Below are 18,587 nucleotides of genomic sequence, written 5' to 3'. Positions count from 1 at the left end.
ATGTATCTCTTTGCTATTCCCCAGCCCCCCCCCCAATTGTTACTTCTTGATTTATTAAATATTGACTGACAACTTTACTCCTATCCTCTTAGATACAATAAAAACATAGAGGCTGCCAAGGCTAGCCCTGAGAACATCTGCTGCCTCCTTTCTCCTGTACAAAAGCCAGACAGAGAGCAGCTGGGTAACTTAGAGGGGGCTGAGTAGACCCTGTGGCACCCATTCTGGAACACTTCGGAGCCCTGACCCATTCATCTACCCTTCCCCAGCTAAGGCATCTACCTCACTCTGCCAATGGGAGGACAAGCACTGTGGGACATTGGCCTTCTCATACTACTGCTTGAAGCATGCCAAAGCCCATTGATCTCAACTAGCTTATGTCTCCTGAATTGTGAATTAAATATACAATACAAGCTAGATTATTAACATTTTGTTGAAGGGAGGGAGAGAGGGAGAATGGGAGGAAACCTGAAAGCTGTGTTGATCCTTGAGGGAGAAGAAAATAAGAGTATCCATAGATGCGCCAAAGTTTATTAGGTCCAACCAAAATTAGGGCTACCAGATTTGGGTTGCAAAAATCTGGAGAACCACTAAGTGGCATCAAAGAGTTAAGAGTTTTCTCTGTCTCTTGGCTGCCACCTGGTGATCCTAACCAAAGTTCTACAAAATAATGTGCAAACTTTTAAGATCTCCAGAATGCTTCATCAGGCCAAGTGGTTCAAAGGAAACTACTCAGTATGATGGAGTGTTCTGCTGAGATCAAATCATTTGCATGCTATTTTACTGGTGAAGTCTCCCTCAAACTGAGCTCAGCACCAGGTGACCTTGTGGACACACCTGTGTAGGTTCTTGGTAGAAGAAACCCCACAGAGGAACCCCCCCACACACACACCTCTTATCTTGACCTCTCTTACTTTGTTAGACAGTTCCAATCCACCTGAAAACAGCAAATTGGAGGTGGAGTTCAGAAATCAGGTGTTGTACCAGAGGCATCACTGACACTGGGACAAGGACATGCTATGGCATTTCTTAGACAAGGGAGCCTGGATGCAGAATTGCAAACTGAAACAGCAACGTACCAGCTGGAATACAATGAGTTCTACTCTAAACTGGTTGTTTCTTAACCATCTTACTGAACAGTTAAGACATTTCATGATGCTTTTATTCTGCTGTGGTTTGATACCTGCCCTCAGCTATCCTGGAGGGCAAGTTTTAGAATCCCCCTTATTCAGAACGAACTTGTCTCTGTCAGTCTGGGAATATCAAATCATTGGCCTGCCCCTGTGTTACTGTACTCTGTTGTAACATAGTGAGCTCTTAACATCCTTCATTAGGCCATTCCCCAATGACCAGATGAATTTCATGTAAATCTCCTTCTGGCAAACAAAGACACTAAGATAACACAAGCTGTTGCTAAGTTTGCCTTTGCAGCCTACAGAATTCATGCTTTACTAATTGCAAATCAATTTTGGATTGATGTAGAGCAGACTATTCCATCATATCTTACTGTTTTTATTTGGATACCCTTGGTGGCTCTGTGACCCATAATAAAATATTATATTGTGAGAATGAACCTCAAACCCAGATTCTTGGAGGAAGAAGGTAGAAAAAGCAGAAAAAAAGTTACTTTAGGGGAAGAAAGAGAAAGGAAGAGAAAAAGAAACAAGAAGTTGTAAAAGCAATAAAGAAATGTTGAGTCATACAAGACACAAGAAATCATTAACAAAGATAAATAATTAGAGACAAGTGAGATCAGGAGGAGTGAAGAGGATAATTTAATGTTTGGGAAGAGAAAAAGTCTGTTAAATGCAGAGAAATTTCAAGATTAAAAATTGAAAGCTAACTAAAAGGAATTAAGTTCAAAAATGATAGAAAAGAACAAATGTAAAGGATGATGCTTAATATTTATTTATTTATTTATCAAATTTCTCTGCCACCCATCTCACACATGACGACTCTGGGCGGCTAATATTGACACAAATAAGAAACTGCAGTATTTAGCAAGCGAACATCCTGACAATTTTGTATATATATTCATACAACAAACTTCTTGTGATAACAGCCTAGTCTCTGCCTGATTGCCATCACCCCTTATAAAAATAGAACCTACGACAGAGGTTATCTATGTTTTTGGCATGTTATTGTTGCAGTTTCATTTGGAATCCATTTAGAAATGGAATTTGTAACTATGACATTTCACACCCTAATCAGATAATAGTTTCATATGACCCAACTGGCTGGTTATCATAAATGACAGAGAATGTTAGTCGGTAAGGAACAAATGTGGAGATAAATTGGATTCCAATGATTACAGCTTAAATATCTGAGTAATAAAGGGTTGAGCTTGATTTAGCATTTCAGCCAGCATGTTGGCTAGGAACTCTGGGAGCTTTAGTCCCAAACCAACTTTAAGAAAAAGGTTGTTTAAACATTATTTATTTTAAGAAATCAAGCAGTTGTCCTGATAAAAAACCTCTGTCAGGGGGAGATGGGTGGTGGTGAAATTTGATAAATAAATAAATAAATAAAATAATGGAAGAACATGAATCCAGTAGAAGAGAATATCTGTAGCTCAGAGTTAAACTCTAGAGTTCTTGGTGCTCTCTGAGCTTGTTTGCTTGCTGATGTTTCATTACCCAGCTAGGTAACTTCATCAGATGAAGTTACCTAGTTGGGTAATGAAATGTCTGTAAGCAAACAACCAAGCTCAAAGAGCACCAAGAACTCCACAGGAAGAACATGAATGTTTAATACATGAAATTTATGTATGGGAGATGTTCTTCAACACTCAGTCCGGTGACGAAAATAAGCGATCTACCTGTAACTGCCAAGCAGAACAAGCCCTGCTTCCATCTGGTGACTATCTCCCACTCACAGCTCCATCTTTAGAGGAGGCACATTTAATCTTCATAGGATTGGGGCTACAGTTCAATATTACTAGGTTGGCTAAGCTGTTGCCTTCTATGACATGAGTCCAATCTCACCCCATTCTTACAGTAATATAAGCCAAACTTTTTTTTTCATTACTCACATCATTATTCTCAAAGAGGTCAACATGACTGATGTGGAACTGCAGTGAAACTACATAACTGACCATTTAGGTACTGTAAGTATCACTTCTCCTATCTCCCCATTTATGAGATGCAGTGGTATCTTTAGATAGATCGTAACATTTGCTTGCTGCCTGATTATTAAATTGATCTATAGATGGCATGGACATAAACCCCTATACTTAAAAAAGGGAGATAAATATCCTATGTTTCTGATCATATGACACTTGATAGAGAATTGGTGTGCTGGGGTGTAGTAGCCTAGAGACTGAGATACAAATCTGGAAGTCCCCAGTTAATATTCATATCTGCCATGATCTCACTAAATGGCATCCAGAGTCTCATTCTCATTTTCAGCCTATATCCTCCTGAAATATAGAAAGCATAATTCTTGTTTTATTTACTGTTTTTTGTAAAGACTATAAGAAACCATACATGTGATGTATCTGGAAGTGCTACACTAGCACTAGATGCCATTTTTAAAAAGCATTGCTATTTTGTTTTTTGGTTTGAAGTTTGGAAAAGACCTTTTGGATTTTTTCTCTGACCTCTAATTAATTAATTTTGAAATTGTTCCTCCAGCAGTTGGTGATTACTTGACGAGGAGATAGATCTGGTCCCATTAGAGTTAGGAGAATAATGAGAAGCAGAGATCTGAATTTGGACAGGAATAAACAATTTCTTGCTAAGGGAGAGTTCTGCTCCTCAACAGCCAAAAGCTGAGCTGCCTGGCCTGGGGCAATGGGCCCAGATACAGGCAGGGAGAAGCAGCCTCTGCTTCTTGACAGCATTCCTGTTGGAGCTTGTATGACAAATTAGGTTTTCAAGGCCCAGAGGTGCAGCTGTATAAGCAGGTTGCAGTAGGTTTTCTAATATGAATTGCAGAAAAAAATGTAACAAGCCTAAGAATGTGGTTTGATCACCACTATGCCCTATTTGCATTGGAATGACTAGAAACAGACTTTTAAAAGCAGTCTGTAAGCAAAACTTTATATTAATAAAAAACCACCATGACAAAGGAGTAGTTGGTTAACAGTGAATGAGGCTGGCTTGCAAAATGAACACAATAGAACAATTAGTATCTTTGGCTTGCCAAGACAAAACTGTGAATGGCTAGAATGAATCCTGTATTAGCTTCTTGGAATAAAGCACCATCAAGATAAATGAGCTCTGTTTCTGGGCCAGGAGTTTTTAACCATCTGAAGTTTTCATCAAATAAACTCCTGCATTTTTGGATGTGGAAACGGTTCGCTCTAGTGATCCTCTCCTCTTGCTCATCAGAGAATGGCAGAAGCTACCAACTATATTTCTCACCCCAAAACACGTTTTCTTTAATCCAGACAAGGAATAAAGATACTCAAGAGTCTTCCCCCTGCTGCTCAGTTGAAGTCCTATCCATCTATCCTTGAGCTGGAAGAAAACTATACTGGCTTGAAATTTGCAGTACCCATTCCCACTCCTTATCCTACCTCTACTGAGTCTGCTCCCCATCACTTGGGTCCTTCCAACCCAGATAATGGGTAATAAAGCCATACAGATTTTGTACACCTTGAGGTTGGATGGAATTGGAAAGGGGGTTAGGGATAATTTTTCAACACCAATACAGCTGACAATGTAAGTCCGTCTCACATATGGGCTGTAAATATAAGCATGCTGCCACAATACAGTAAAAAAGCAGTATTGCCAAGGCATATTTATGCTGTGGTTTAGTGTTAAGTGGTGACATGGCTTTTATGAATACAGTTGGAAAGCTTGATATAAGTCTTCCCTAAGCTGGAGACTTCCAGTTGGGCTGTATACCAGTTGCTATCAGCAAAGTTGGCTGGAGATTGTGAGAATCTCAGTCCAACACATTTGGAGGACACCAGATTGCCAAATAAATAAATAAATGGCTCAGGTAGAAGATCCAAGTGCACACTTCAATGACCTGTGAACAAAGCTGCAAAGGACAGAGAGACTGCTGAAGTCTGTTCATTCCCCAGGCCCACATCATATTGCACTGTAAAATCAAAAGATAGTAGAATGCTTACCACCTACATATCCTCTTGTCCAACACCTTCTCCAAAGAAAATGCATTTTTTCCCATGCAGTGAAAATGATGGTAAACATAGGTTTGGGGATATGTTGAAAAGACAGATTTATTACAGACAGCCCACAAACCTTTAGCCTACATTACACAATGGCACGGACTTAGTGAAAAGTTACATGCTAGTATTAGAATAAAGCTGAAATTCTTTGTAGAGCTACTTAAAAATAAGCTCCCTTGAACGTTTCATAGAACGAGACTGCAAGACTGCACGTGCAGTATGCTTAGCACTAATGGTTGAAAAAAATGTTGCTTTGTCAAGTCAAGCCAGAAACCATTCTCTTCTCCCACCCTCAGAAGTTCCCTCTACAAGATTCTGCAACTGAGGAGAGACTAACATGGCCTGTCCATCCACAACCCCTCTGCATCCAGCTTACATGCCTATTTCCTCCCTTTAGAAAAAGATAAGGATCGTTACCTTGTCGTGGTGCTGGAGCTTGAGCACCTCAATGATGCCATGAGCTAAACCGTGAAGGGCCACCCAAGACGGGAAGGTCATGACAGAGAGGTCAGACTAAATGCGATCCCTGGGGAAGGTAATGGCAACCCACCTCAGTATTCTTGCCGTGAAAACTAAATGGATCAGTACAACCAGAGATATGTCGGTATACCATCGGAAGATGAGACCCCCAGGTCGGAAGATGGTCAAAATGCTACTGGGGAGGAACAGAGGATGAGCTCAACTAGCCCCAGACGTGATGACGCAGCTAGCTCAAAGCCGAAAGGACGGCTAGCGGCCAACGGTGCTGGTGGTGAACGGCGAATCCGATGTTCTAAGGATCAACACACCATCGGAACCTGGAATGTAAGATCTATGAGCCAGGGCAAATTGGATGTGGTTATTGGTGAGATGTCAAGATTAAAGATAGACATTCTGGGCGTCAGTGAACTGAAATGGACTGGAATGGGCCACTTCACATCAAATGACCACCAGATCTACTACTGCGGACAAGAGGACCACAGAAGAAATGGAGTAGCCTTCATAATTAATAGTAAAGTGGCTAAAGCAGTGCTTGGATACAACCCAAAAAATGATAGAATGATCTCAATTCGAATTCAGGGCAAGCCATCTAACATCACAGTGATCCAAATATACGCCCCAACCACAAATGCTGAAGAAGCTGAAGTAGAGCAGTTCTATGAGGATCTGCAGCACCTACTGGACAACACGCCTAAAAGAGATGTTATTTTCATCACAGGAGACTGGAATGCTAAGGTGGGCAGTCAAATGACACCTCGAATTACAGGTAAGTATGGCCTGGGAGAACAAAACGAAGCAGGACACAGGCTGATAGAATTTTGCCAAGACAATTCACTCTGCATAACAAACACTCTCTTCCAACAACCTAAGAGACGGCTTTATACATGGACTTCACCAGATGGACAACACCGAAATCAGATTGATTACATCCTTTGCAGCCAAAGGTGGCGGACATCTGTACAGTCGGTAAAAACAAGGCCTGGAGCTGACTGTAGTTCAGATCACGAACTTCTTCTTGCACAATTTAGGATCAGACTAAAGAGATTAGGGAAGACCCACAGATCAGCTAGATATGAGCTCACTAATATTCCTAAGGAATATGCAGTGGAGGTGAAGAATCGATTTAAGGGACTGGACTTAGTAGATAGGGTCCCGGAAGAACTCTGGACAGAAGTTGGCAGCATTGTTCAGGAGGCGGCAACAAAATACATCCCAAAGAAAGAGAAAACCAAGAAGGCAAAATGGCTGACTGCTGAGACACTAGAAGTAGCCCAAGAAAGAAGGAAAGCAAAAGGCAACAGTGATAGGGGGAGATATGCCCAATTAAATGCAAAATTCCAGAGGTTAGCCAGAAGAGATAAGGAATTATTTTTAAACAAGCAATGCGCGGAAGTGGAAGAAGACAATAGAATAGGAAGGACAAGAGACCTCTTCCAGAAAATTAGAAACATTGGAGGTAAATTCCAGGCCAAAATGGGTATGATCAAAAACAAAGATGGCAAGGACCTAACAGAAGAAGAAGAGATCAAGAAAAGGTGGCAAGAATATACAGAAAACCTGTATAGGAAGGATAACAATATCGGGGATAGCTTTGACAGTGTGGTCGGTGAGCTAGAGCCAGACATCCTGAAGAGTGAGGTTGAGTGGGCCTTAAGAAGCATTGCTAATAACAAGGCAACAGGAGACGACGGCATCCCAGCTGAACTGTTCAAAATCTTGCAAGATGATGCTGTCAAGGTAATGCATGCTATATGCCAGCAAATTTGGAAAACACAAGAATGGCCATCAGACTGGAAAAAATCAACTTATATCCCCATACCAAAAAAGGGAAACACTAAAGAATGTTCAAACTATCGAACAGTGGCACTCATTTCACATGCCAGTAAGGTAATGCTCAAGATCCTGCAAGGTAGACTTCAGCAGTTCATGGAGCGAGAATTGCCAGACATACAAGCTGGGTTTAGAAAAGGCAGAGGAACTAGAGACCAAATTGCCAATATCCGCTGGATAATGGAAAAAGCCAGGGAGTTTCAGAAAAACATCTATTTCTGTTTTATTGACTATTCTAAAGCCTTTGACTGTGTGGACCATAACAAATTGTGGCAAGTTCTTAGTGGTATGGGGATACCAAGTCATCTTGTATGCCTCCTGAAGAATCTGTATAACGACCAAGTAGCAACAGTAAGAACAGACCACGGAACAACAGACTGGTTTAAGATTGGGAAAGGAGTACGGCAGGGCTGTATACTGTCACCCTACCTATTCAACTTGTATGCAGAACACATCATGCGACAAGCTGGCCTTGAGGAATCCAAGGCTGGAGTTAAAATCTCTGGAAGAAACATTAACAATCTCAGATATGCAGATGATACCACTTTGATGGCTGAAAGTGAAGAGGAACGGAGGAGCCTTATGATGAAGGTGAAAGAAGAAAGTGCAAAAGCTGGTTTGCAGCTAAACCTCAAAAAAACCAAGATTATGGCAACCAGCTTGATTGATAACTGGCAAATAGAGGGAGAAAATGTAGAAGCAGTGAAAGACTTTGTATTCCTAGGTGCAAAGATTACTGCAGATGCTGACTGCAGTCAGGAAATCAGAAGACGCTTAATCCTTGGAAGAAGAGCAATGACAAATCTCGATAAAATAGTTAAGAGCAGAGACATCACACTGACAACAAAGGCCCGCATAGTTAAAGCAATGGTGTTCCCTGTAGTAACATATGGCTGCGAGAGCTGGACCATAAGGAAGGCTGAGCGAAGGAAGATCGATGCTTTTGAACTGTGGTGGTGGAGGAAAATTCTGAGAGTGCCTTGGACTGCAAGAAGATCCAACCAGTCCATCCTCCAGGAAATAAAGCCAGACTGCTCACTTGAGGGAATGATATTAAAGGCAAAACTGAAATACTTTGGCCACATAATGAGAAGACAGGACACCCTGGAGAAGATGCTGATGCTAGGGAGAGTGGAAGGCAAAAGGAAGAGGGGCCGACCAAGGGCAAGATGGATGGATGATATTCTAGAGGTGACGGACTCGTCCCTGGGGGAGCTGGGGGTGTTGACGACCGACAGGAAGCTCTGGCGTGGGCTGGTCCATGAAGTCACGAAGAGTCGGAAGCGACTAAACGAATAAACAACAAAGAAAAAGATAACCTGAAAAAGCAGCCAAAGCCAAGGGGATGCAATTTGATAGGCTTTATTTGGAAAAAGGTAACAAAATATTCATTTAAAATTGGAGTGTGTGTGTGTGTGTGTGTGTATATAAAAAAAAACAGAGGCCTGTTGCTTTGTGCTGTTAGTCACATATTGTTTGCCTATATATATCTATATATCGGCAAACAATATGCAACTAACAGCACAAAGCAACAGGCCTCTGTTCCCAAACAAAGAAGTCTTGAGTCTGGATTTATGGTTCCGCTTGCTTGCAGCATAAATTCAGTCTGGAGGGAAGGCCTGTGTACATTCCCTTGGTTGCTTGCCTATGGCTTAGCTCTATTCGGGTCAGCAGGTGAATACCACTTGTCATAACCCTCTTTAAATTTTCTCACATAGAAGTGGCATGCATAAGAAAATGGTGAAACCTTGCTTTTAAAAGGCATCTTTGGCATGAGAGTATTAAAACAACTTCAACATGCACAAGGTCCTGATCTGCTGTGAGGATCATCACAAACACAGCAATCATTCTTAACTTTCACAAAGGCACTGAGCTTTATAAATACAAGCATGCTAGCTTGGGATGGGATAGTCATGCCCAAGGACCCCTGTGTGAACTGTGCAAATTCCCGTTCTCTTATCCCCAGACATGAAATCCTTTGCTTTTAAGAAATCAGCATTTTTCATTAGCAGGCCCATTGCCTTTAAAGAAGCAAACAGGCTGCCACGAGTCAAATGAAAAACTGGGGAAGACGGGGTCTAAAAAGCGGCATGGAAAATAACTGAAGACAAAAGTAGAGGAGATTTTCAACATGTTACTACCAGCTGAGAAGCAATAGGATGTCAGGTGCAATCATCTTCTTAGGGAGGACTTCCATGCTCCTAAATAGTACTGGGTAAAAAGATACCCAGGCACATCCACAGCCTGAAAAGAAGTCATGTAAGGGATAAAGAAAAGGGGAAACGTAGTTGCATCTTAGGGAAGATGTGTAAACATGGTAAGCCCCCTGCCTGAAACGTATTCTTTCGGGTGTCTGGGATTCTGCCTCTGCTGGTGCTGCAGTTTCTCCAGTTGGCGCTCCAACCTGTACAATCTAGCTTCCAGCTCTGCGCCAGAGCGATGGGACGCACACAGCCAACCCAGCAAGACATAAATAGTGAGCAAGGCCAACAGAAGCGAAACCTGTACTGAAAGGTCAGACACAGTAAACACAACAAATACAAAGCAGCATCCGAAGAGAACACACTTGAGGCCCCACATGATGCGGCTCAAAATAGCGAGCAACAGACTCAAGAGCAGCGAGAGCACCCAATAGCTGATCAGGGCAGCCAGGCTCCAGAGCAGCAGCATCTGCACCTCATCAGGGCTCAGCTTCAGAAACTGAGTTAATTCATCTCCTGAAACACAAAAGAAAAAAGCAATATATTCAGTCCAGCATAGAACTATACCAGCCTTTCCCACATGGCACCCCCAGGTAAATTAAGACAAGTTTCAGCCAGGATGGTCTACATCTATGGTAGGTTGGGAAGAAGTGTTATCATATGCAGGAAAGAAACATGCCTACTAGCTATCTACTCTCTTTCAAAGAAGAACTGCACTCACTCACTCGTGTGTAAGCATGACAGCTCAAACAAGCTCCTCCTTTCTTACCTCATGGTGTGGCTTAATTCCAGTATGCACAGAGAGGCTGGTGGGCGCTTTGGCACATTTTATGAGAGCACGTCTTTGTCTGCCCATTAAGCTTTGTGTTGATTCTGAAGATTTTGGCTCATTGTGAACAAGGAGGGTGGGGCATCTGTTGGCTTCCCTCTCAGCATTGTCACTTAAACACCCAAGGAAATTTCAGTCCATGGTGTGATTAACCTCATGTCTGAACAAGTCTTAGATTTATGTGAATTTATTTTTGAAACTTAATGGGGGTTACAGTTCTACCACATATCTGGGTGGCATACAGTAAAAATAATTGTACAATACACTTTTAAACATTGGAAGACAAACAACCATTAAAAGGCAATCAAGCACACAGGACCCACCTCCTACTCTAAACAAAAGCCTGGAAAAAGAACCACGTTTTTAGAGCTCTTCTGAACATGGCCAGGGTGGGAGCCAGATAAATCTTGGGGGGTGGGGGGGCAGTGCTGCAACAGAGAAAGTACACTTCCTAGGTCCCATCAGATGACACTGCTTAATGGATGGGATCTTCAGCATGCCAACTCTGTCCAATCACAAAGGCTGGGCAGAAGTCACCAAAGACAGATGGTCTCTAGATAACTAGACACTATGCCTTGGAGGGTTTATCACCAGCACCTTGAATCGTATCCTGAAGCCTACTGGCAACCAGTGCAGTTCAAGGAAGAAAGGTGTTACACAGGCTTGGTAAGATATGCCCATAATTGCCTGGGCTACCACATTCTGAACCAGCTGCAACTTCCAAATAGTTTCCAAGAGCAGCCCCATGTAGAATACATTGCAGTAGTTCGTATGTGAGGTAACCAAATTATGAATGACTGCCTGAAGCAACTCCTGGTCCAGTTAAGGATGCAATTGGCACACAAGATGGATTTGTGCAAAGGCTTTCTTAGCCATGGTTTCTACTTGCTCCTTGAGCAGGAGCTGAGAGTCCAGGAAGACCCCCAACTTGCACACCAGTCCCAAAAGAAAAAAGTGTAATCCCATTCAGATTAAAGATGAAACATCCCCAGCCCAGAGGTTCCAAATGGCCATAGTAACTCAATATTGTCAGGGTTGAGTTTAAGCCTACATTAGCAGTATTGTTCTGTGTTTTACAGCACACATTTCCATTAGGGGTAAGATTAAGCTAGTGTTAAGATTAGAGTTCTGAATCATCAAGGACTATAGTTAAAACTAATGGCACAGTAAGTATACCAGTTAATGGTTGGAACCTCCTTCTGAGTTTAGAGATCAAGACTTGCCTTGTTTTTGCATGTCTATATCCATATTTAATCTCTTCACAGATGTTGTTGTAATACTGATTTTTGTATCTTCTAACAGCTCTCTGAAATGCTTTGCTAAGTTTGTTCTGAGATACAGTATTGTCCTTCTTGGCTTTGACTTCTTGTCTCTTGTCAATTTCCACTGTTTTGACATTCAGTTTGATTTCTTCTGCTTTTTGGTCTTCCGCAGCTTCTTTTCACACTTACCCCAACAACTTACTTTATTTCATTCCACAGCTTCTCTGGTTCCCTATCAATGAGGTCCAGGACTTCAAAGAGATTCCTGATGTTCTCCTTGAAAATGATGAGTTTACATTCAAGAACACATCATAGAAACAAGTTGACTTTGTTCTTCCACTTTAGCTTGACTTGAAACTTGCACATGAGCAGTTCACAATCTGTTTCAGTCAGCCCCTTTGCTGTTGTAACGGAACTCTTTCCCTTCTTGTCCCCAAAAATATAACCAATTTCTGTGTGCTGTTCCTCATTAGCATGTTGAGTGGCATCCAGCCTGAGGAGCCCATCTTCCAGCACTATATTATCAATCACTTTATATTACCTATCCATGTGATTCCTTGTTAAAATACAGGAATGAATTACTATTGCCTTCTCCTACATACTGTAATATGGAATTACACCTTCGTTGTTGTCACTAAAGTTTCCATCTGCCTCCAGCAACATCCCAATATAGGTGTCTGCTTATTTATTTGGATTTAGAGGGTGCCCAACTCCCAGCTTTAAGTTTGGGACAATCCCCAGGTTGCACAGCGGTCTTTAATGTGAAAGTGCAACCCCATCCGAAACCAAGGCGACTTGGTCTTGTCAGGATTGTGAGTCTGTTCCTCCCCATCCAGTCCCAGCCTCCAGACTCCTCATTCAGGACATTGAAATCCCCTGGATAGCCTGGGCAGCTGGCATGACCTTCATGCATTGGGTGACCCTCCTGGGAGAATATACACCTGGTTTATACTCCCAGTGTTTTTTGCTCATCCCTCCCAGAAACATTCTCCCACCACCACAAAGGGGCAACATAGCAGGACTTGATGAGGAATGCTAAGATTACTGCTAACCATAAAAATGCTAACCCTAACTGTGGCCCTTAAACTAACACTGACTCTAGATGTAACCTTAAACATCAATTACCCCAAACCCCAAGTTCACCATAACTCCAATGCAAATATATACTGTACTCTGAGCCTCTAAAAAATACTCAACTGTAATCTAAATCTAAGACTACATCAAAACAGTGCTTTCAGACACTTATCCTGGCACTAATTTTAACCAAAAAAACTTAATGAACCCAAACTCTAACTTGACCTAATTCCAATACAAGTATATTATAAACCTAACCTCATAACAAAATCTCAACTGTAACATAAATCTAAGGTCTGCTAGTACATGAGAATAGGAAGCCAAAGTTTGTTCTTAACTTCAGACTCGGGCTTGTTATGGAGCAACAAATCACGGACCATAACTCTGATGTAAGGCTAAGCAAATCATGGATGAAGATACCTGGGTGTGCTTTGTTATTCCTGAGGAAAGGAAGAGCCAAAAAGCATCAAATTATGAGCAACTGTGCTCATTTGTAACAGTCCAAAACTATGCCTTTTCTAGGATATAGAAATGTCAGCAAAGTTACCTTTGATTTCGCTCATCTGGGTAGAAGTATTGCTTGTGCAATAGAAACGTCCATATTTAAATATATTCTTAGATACATACATATCTTGGCACTCTCTTAAAAAATGCAGTTTGGGAAAGAGACATAAGACTGCACACTGAGCACCCTGTACTTGGAAACTGACTCAGCTGAACCCAGTGGACCTTTCATATTGGAAAACACCCCCCACCCCCCAAAGACTTAGGACAAAGTGCACTTGTGCTGCAGGCAAAAAGACACCAATGTAACATTCTCAACCATACAACTGGTTGGCAGTACAATACATCTGCCAAAAGAAAAGAATAATGATGGCAGCAAGGAAGACAACAGGGAGAAAAAAAAAAAAAGCTTTTCCTTCTCCCAGCTTAGTAGAAAGGCAGAAAAATTTGGCAGTCAGAGAGAGGTATAGGATTTCGCAGTGGTGTGGCTGGGCCACACCAAAAGCTCTCCAAAATGGCTTATGATTTAGGTATATTTAGTAGAAGAGTTAAGTGCCTCAGCTTTGGTTTATCTCAGAAAACTACCCAGGATCAAACTGTTGGAGGGAAGGCTATCAGGAGGATGAGTAGTATCTCAAAAGAAGCTCATGAAGAGCAGCTTCCACCTTGTCACCAAGAAAACCACATGGGTGGGCCTGATCACCAGGAGTTCAGCTTCACCTCTTTGGATAGACTAATGAGATAACCTCCTGAATGAATATGAACAACAATAGCCATGCTATATTGCTAGTCCAAGATTTAAAAAAACTAGGAACCAAACTGGCCTTTGCTGCAACCAAGCAGGGCTCTTCTTTACATGCTTATTCAGGCTCTGACATGCTGATTCCCGCTCAATAGTGACCCAGTTTAGGCAAACATTTAATATTGCAATCCTTCCTTTGCTTACTTGGAAGACAACCCCACAAAACATTAAAGGGTAACTAAGTAAGAAAAGGACTGTGTCCTCTGATACTTAGCCTCTTCTGTTTGCTTGCATCTTTTCCCCCCACTATCCCAATAACCTGGTCACTTACCAGCCATTCCAAAGGATGTAAGAAACTGCTCTGCAATTTGAGCCACGACAAGTAAGGCTGATGAGATTCCAGAGGAAACCAACCAAAACAGGGAAGAGATGTTCTGCAAGGAGACCAGACACACAGATAATTCCTCTCCTTATTATTACATATTCTTATCAAATCTTAAAATACAAGTCAATTTTCCATAAAGGATATAGTTTTTCACCTGGGCTACACAACAGATGGTATGACTGTAGCTCCCTCCAGTGCTGAAATGAGCGGGGATTAAATCGAGCCATAATAAGATGCAGATTTAACTGCTGACTAAAACTGTAAATCAAATGGAAAGCATAAAAGCACCTGCACTCCCAACTGTAAGAAGAGTTAGGAATTATACACTACTAAGAGCTGTCTGGCTGATATAGTAGCAGATTTGAAGATATAGTGACTAAAAATATCAGAGTCATTGGACAATGAAATAGAAGTAAACTTTTCCAGGATGAGCCTTCTGTCCTCGGCAGCATACTTAGAATAGGTATGAACCTCCTTCACACGTTTATTTGCAAAGTAATGCCTTCACCTCCAGTCTCATCCTCCCCCCATCTATGCACTGAAAGTGTCTGTGAAAGAGGAATGACTGCAAGTACAAACCTCCACACTCAGAGGCTTCTGTAAAATTGGGACCTTGCTCCCATAGAGCTCCATCTGCATTGGTTTCTCTCCTGCAAACTCCATTTCATTTTCAACGTGGCAGGGTCAGGGAAGCCAAGAGGCTTTTGTGATACCACTCTTAAGATTATGGGAAAATCTTTTCATGCAATTCACACAAAATGGGATCACCAGCAATGACATTATTTCTGAAGTTTGGAATAGCTTATACTGAATTGGAAATGTATGTTAGCATCATCAGGAGTCTGAGGTTTTAAAACTTAGCTGAGTATGTTCTTTAAAAAAACCAAAGATTTAAACTTGACTTTATTAAGAAAATGGTTTATATTATAACCTAAATTTATAGGATTTAAAACCATTATTCATGCAAGGAAAAACAATCAATTTATACTTTCTTTCATCTGCTATTTAGAATCCCTTTGAATATAGAAGAAACCACTTCTGGAATCTTCCCAAGAAAACTGAAGGGACTTGTCCAGATAGTTGCCAGGGGTGAAGACTGACTCAAAGGCACCATAAATGGATGGATAGATAAAAAGGCTTCTAGCAGTAAGATGGAGAGAGGGAGATTTGTCTTCCACTTCCAGAGTGCTATGCACCCTCAAAATGTGTTCTGAAGAGTTGATGGACACTTGTAAAGGAAATACGGGGGGAAAACACTTCAAAGAAATGGGAGGGGGAGCGGGAGGGGGAGGGGGAGCGGGAGGGGGAAATAGTATGCTGGAATATTTCTTCCTATGAAAAACTGAGAAAACTAGAAAATCAAAAGGAAGGTTATCTGCTAGCGTTCCATAGATAAAGTTTTTATTTGTTTATACAGCATGACTGAATATTCTATCTCTGGATAATTCCCTGGAAAAACTATATAACTGTATGTTTTCCCAAACTCTGTCACTCAGTTCATAGGTATGCCTTTGTTACTTATTTTCCACACATACATAAAAACAAGGACAGCACTTCTATCATACCTCATTCAGCATCAGAAAGTTCTGTTTGCCAATCAAATTCTCCAGTGTCTTCCTTACAGTATGAGTCACTTCGGATAAAAAGTCAGGTTCCACACACTTCTTTTGCCAAAATGAACTCTGGTGGTATTGGGCACTGGATACACACACGTGTATGAGAGAGAGCAACACAATGATGCCCAAGGATGAGGTGAGCATCATCTTGCAGCAACTCCATAAGGTAAGTTTTCCTCTGGTCATCTTTCCAATTCTTGTCTTCACACCTAGCCTTTCTGCAAGTATAATTCAAAAGAGCAGATTCCTTAAGGTATATTTCTCTCCATGGGAAGAACCTGTCACACTGTGGATATTGAACAACAAATTCTAGCTTATCTGGAATTAAATGCAGTTTTACCAAGAAATCGCAGGCATATTTTTTATTATCAGTAATTATTTACTTAATTTATACCCTTTTTTCCTCAAATATATACTTAAGGTGATAGTGCTTAAAATGGGAAGATCCAGATCTTCATACCCAGACAGGTTTGTAACAGGAGATGCTTTGGATAGTTAGGTCCTACGCTGCTTAGAGGTTAAAAATTAATGCCTTCAACTGTGCCCAGTAACCAATCAGCCACTAGCCACAATCATTCAGTATAGGTATCATAACACTAGACAGCAACCAAGTTGCAACTGTTTACACCAACTGGAACTTCCAGCTATTTTTCAAGATTAGTTCCACAGAGTGCTTTACAATAGCCAGTATGGTGTAACTAAGGTGTAGATAATATAGGCTACTACTTCTTGCTTAGAAGGTGAAATTGCATAACTGGTGATAAATGCAAATGCTGCTTGCATTTTCATTTTCTACTGCTCCATAATTACAGCATCTACCCCCACCCCCAAAAAACCACACACATGCTTGATAGAAAATTAAGAATGGAAAGGATGTAAAAGTTTGGTTCTGGTATTCACAAGAAATTCCATGGTTCAGCTCAGAAGAAACCCACTCTGCAACCAATGTTCCCCCAAACAAATCCTTGCTTTGCTTCAAGCCTCAGTAGCCAGACTTTCCAGATTCTCCCAGAAAAGGAACCAGATCTCAGAAGTCTAAAATCTGCTTGCTAGAGCTCTACAAATACCTACCGTAGGCAAACTACCTAAGGCACGTTTATTTGAAAAATACTAGTCAAAACAAGGAGACAGTTACAAGCCAAATTCATCTAATTTACACTCTTGGTAGGTCTGCCACACAGCTTGTCTCCAGAAATGTAAGAAACATAAGCAATCTCAGGACCCGTGTGTATAATGCACGCCATTTCCACCGCCACCGTTTTTCCAACAAGTTGAACAAGAACTGAAACTTTTTCTAAGTCCATCTCTCGGCTTAACCACTATCGGCACGAAATTTTCCTCAACAGTCTTCTCGGGGAGCGCGTGACAAAAGGTCGCCACTATCACACCAGGTTGTGTGAAGGCGTGCAGCTGCTCCTCCATCCTAAAACTTCAGGTGAGTTGCTTTAATGGAAGATTCCGCGCAGGAGGGAATTGCGAGGCGATCCGCAATTTTGGGGCTTGACAACAACGCGGAGTAAAGTTGAGTGAATGCTTAACCTTGTCCCGAGCCCGAAGAAAAGGAGCGGAATGACAGCTCCAACTGCAGGCACAATTTTTTTTTCCCCTCTCCCTCGGGGGAAATTCAAAAAGTCCAGCTACTTCTGGGAAATGCAGTCCAAGGAGCGTAGGAAGGCGCTTTAAATCCTAGCCAGGAGCATGCTCAGAATTGTACTCCTTTAATTGTTTATTTTGGAAGATATAAATATAATATAGGCAATCTCTCTTACGCTTACCTGCGGGAACCCTTTTCCTATGGACTGCCTTTCCTCTTGATATAGAAAGTGAAAACTTGCCCGAGGGGTGGGTAGCGGGTTCTACGAGTCAATAGCTTGTGATTATTTTATTCGGTATATGATGGTTCCTTTTATTATTATATGAATATTGTATTTGATTGTGACGATTATAATAGTCCATGGTATCGGAATGATTGAAGTAGCATAAAGCATCTGTAGTAAATAAAAAAAAAAAAGAGAAACATAAAAACTAAACTATGCACTCTATACCCTCACAACAATAAAAGACTTCTCTCCTAAACTGTTCCTAAGGATAATCAACCCATGGCGGTGATGAAAGTTGAAAAAGATTCCGTTGTCAGTCTCCGAAATATTGTTGTCTCCTTTCCGTATAAATATTAAACTATTTATGGCATTTTCTACCTAAGAATTGGGCTTGCTGGCGCGCTTCAGTTTTTAGACTTCTGCCACAGCCAGTCTCTGGATTTTCACTGCACCCGTCGGCCTCTCTCTCCTGAGCCGAGGAGAGTTCTCCATAAAAAAACAATCGAGGAATCGAGAATTTGTTGTAAGCATGGACAACTTGGCTCAGTATAATCGTATTTACTCAGTAACAAAACATCGCGAAGGGTAAGTTTCCAAGTCTTTCGAAGTCAGCTTAAGTTCATGTGAAAAGTATTTTCTTATTGCTGCTTTCTAAGTCTGAACAGATACATCAGGTAGGTATGCTAATTTTTTTTTTGCATCCTCCA

The 18,587-nt window shown here is 41.4% G+C and overlaps 1 protein-coding gene across 1 annotated transcript; it reads right to left on the bottom strand.

The window, feature by feature from the left end:
• Positions 1-8,947: 8,947 nt before the first annotated feature.
• Positions 8,948-17,842, bottom strand: TMEM109 (transmembrane protein 109). The gene is made up of 4 exons (XM_063289167.1): positions 17,600-17,842; positions 16,010-16,278; positions 14,391-14,493; positions 8,948-10,164 (listed from the first exon to the last, which is right to left on the bottom strand). The coding sequence occupies exons 2-4, from the start codon at positions 16,244-16,246 to the stop codon at positions 9,743-9,745; spliced, it is 762 nt and encodes a 253-aa protein (XP_063145237.1). The 5' UTR covers positions 16,247-16,278; positions 17,600-17,842; the 3' UTR covers positions 8,948-9,742.
• Positions 17,843-18,587: the final 745 nt, after the last annotated feature.

The sequence above is a fragment of the Candoia aspera genome, chromosome 1, assembly GCF_035149785.1.
Source record: "Candoia aspera isolate rCanAsp1 chromosome 1, rCanAsp1.hap2, whole genome shotgun sequence".
NCBI lineage: Eukaryota > Metazoa > Chordata > Lepidosauria > Squamata > Boidae > Candoia > Candoia aspera.
This window is presented reverse-complemented; position numbering and strand designations above follow the sequence as displayed.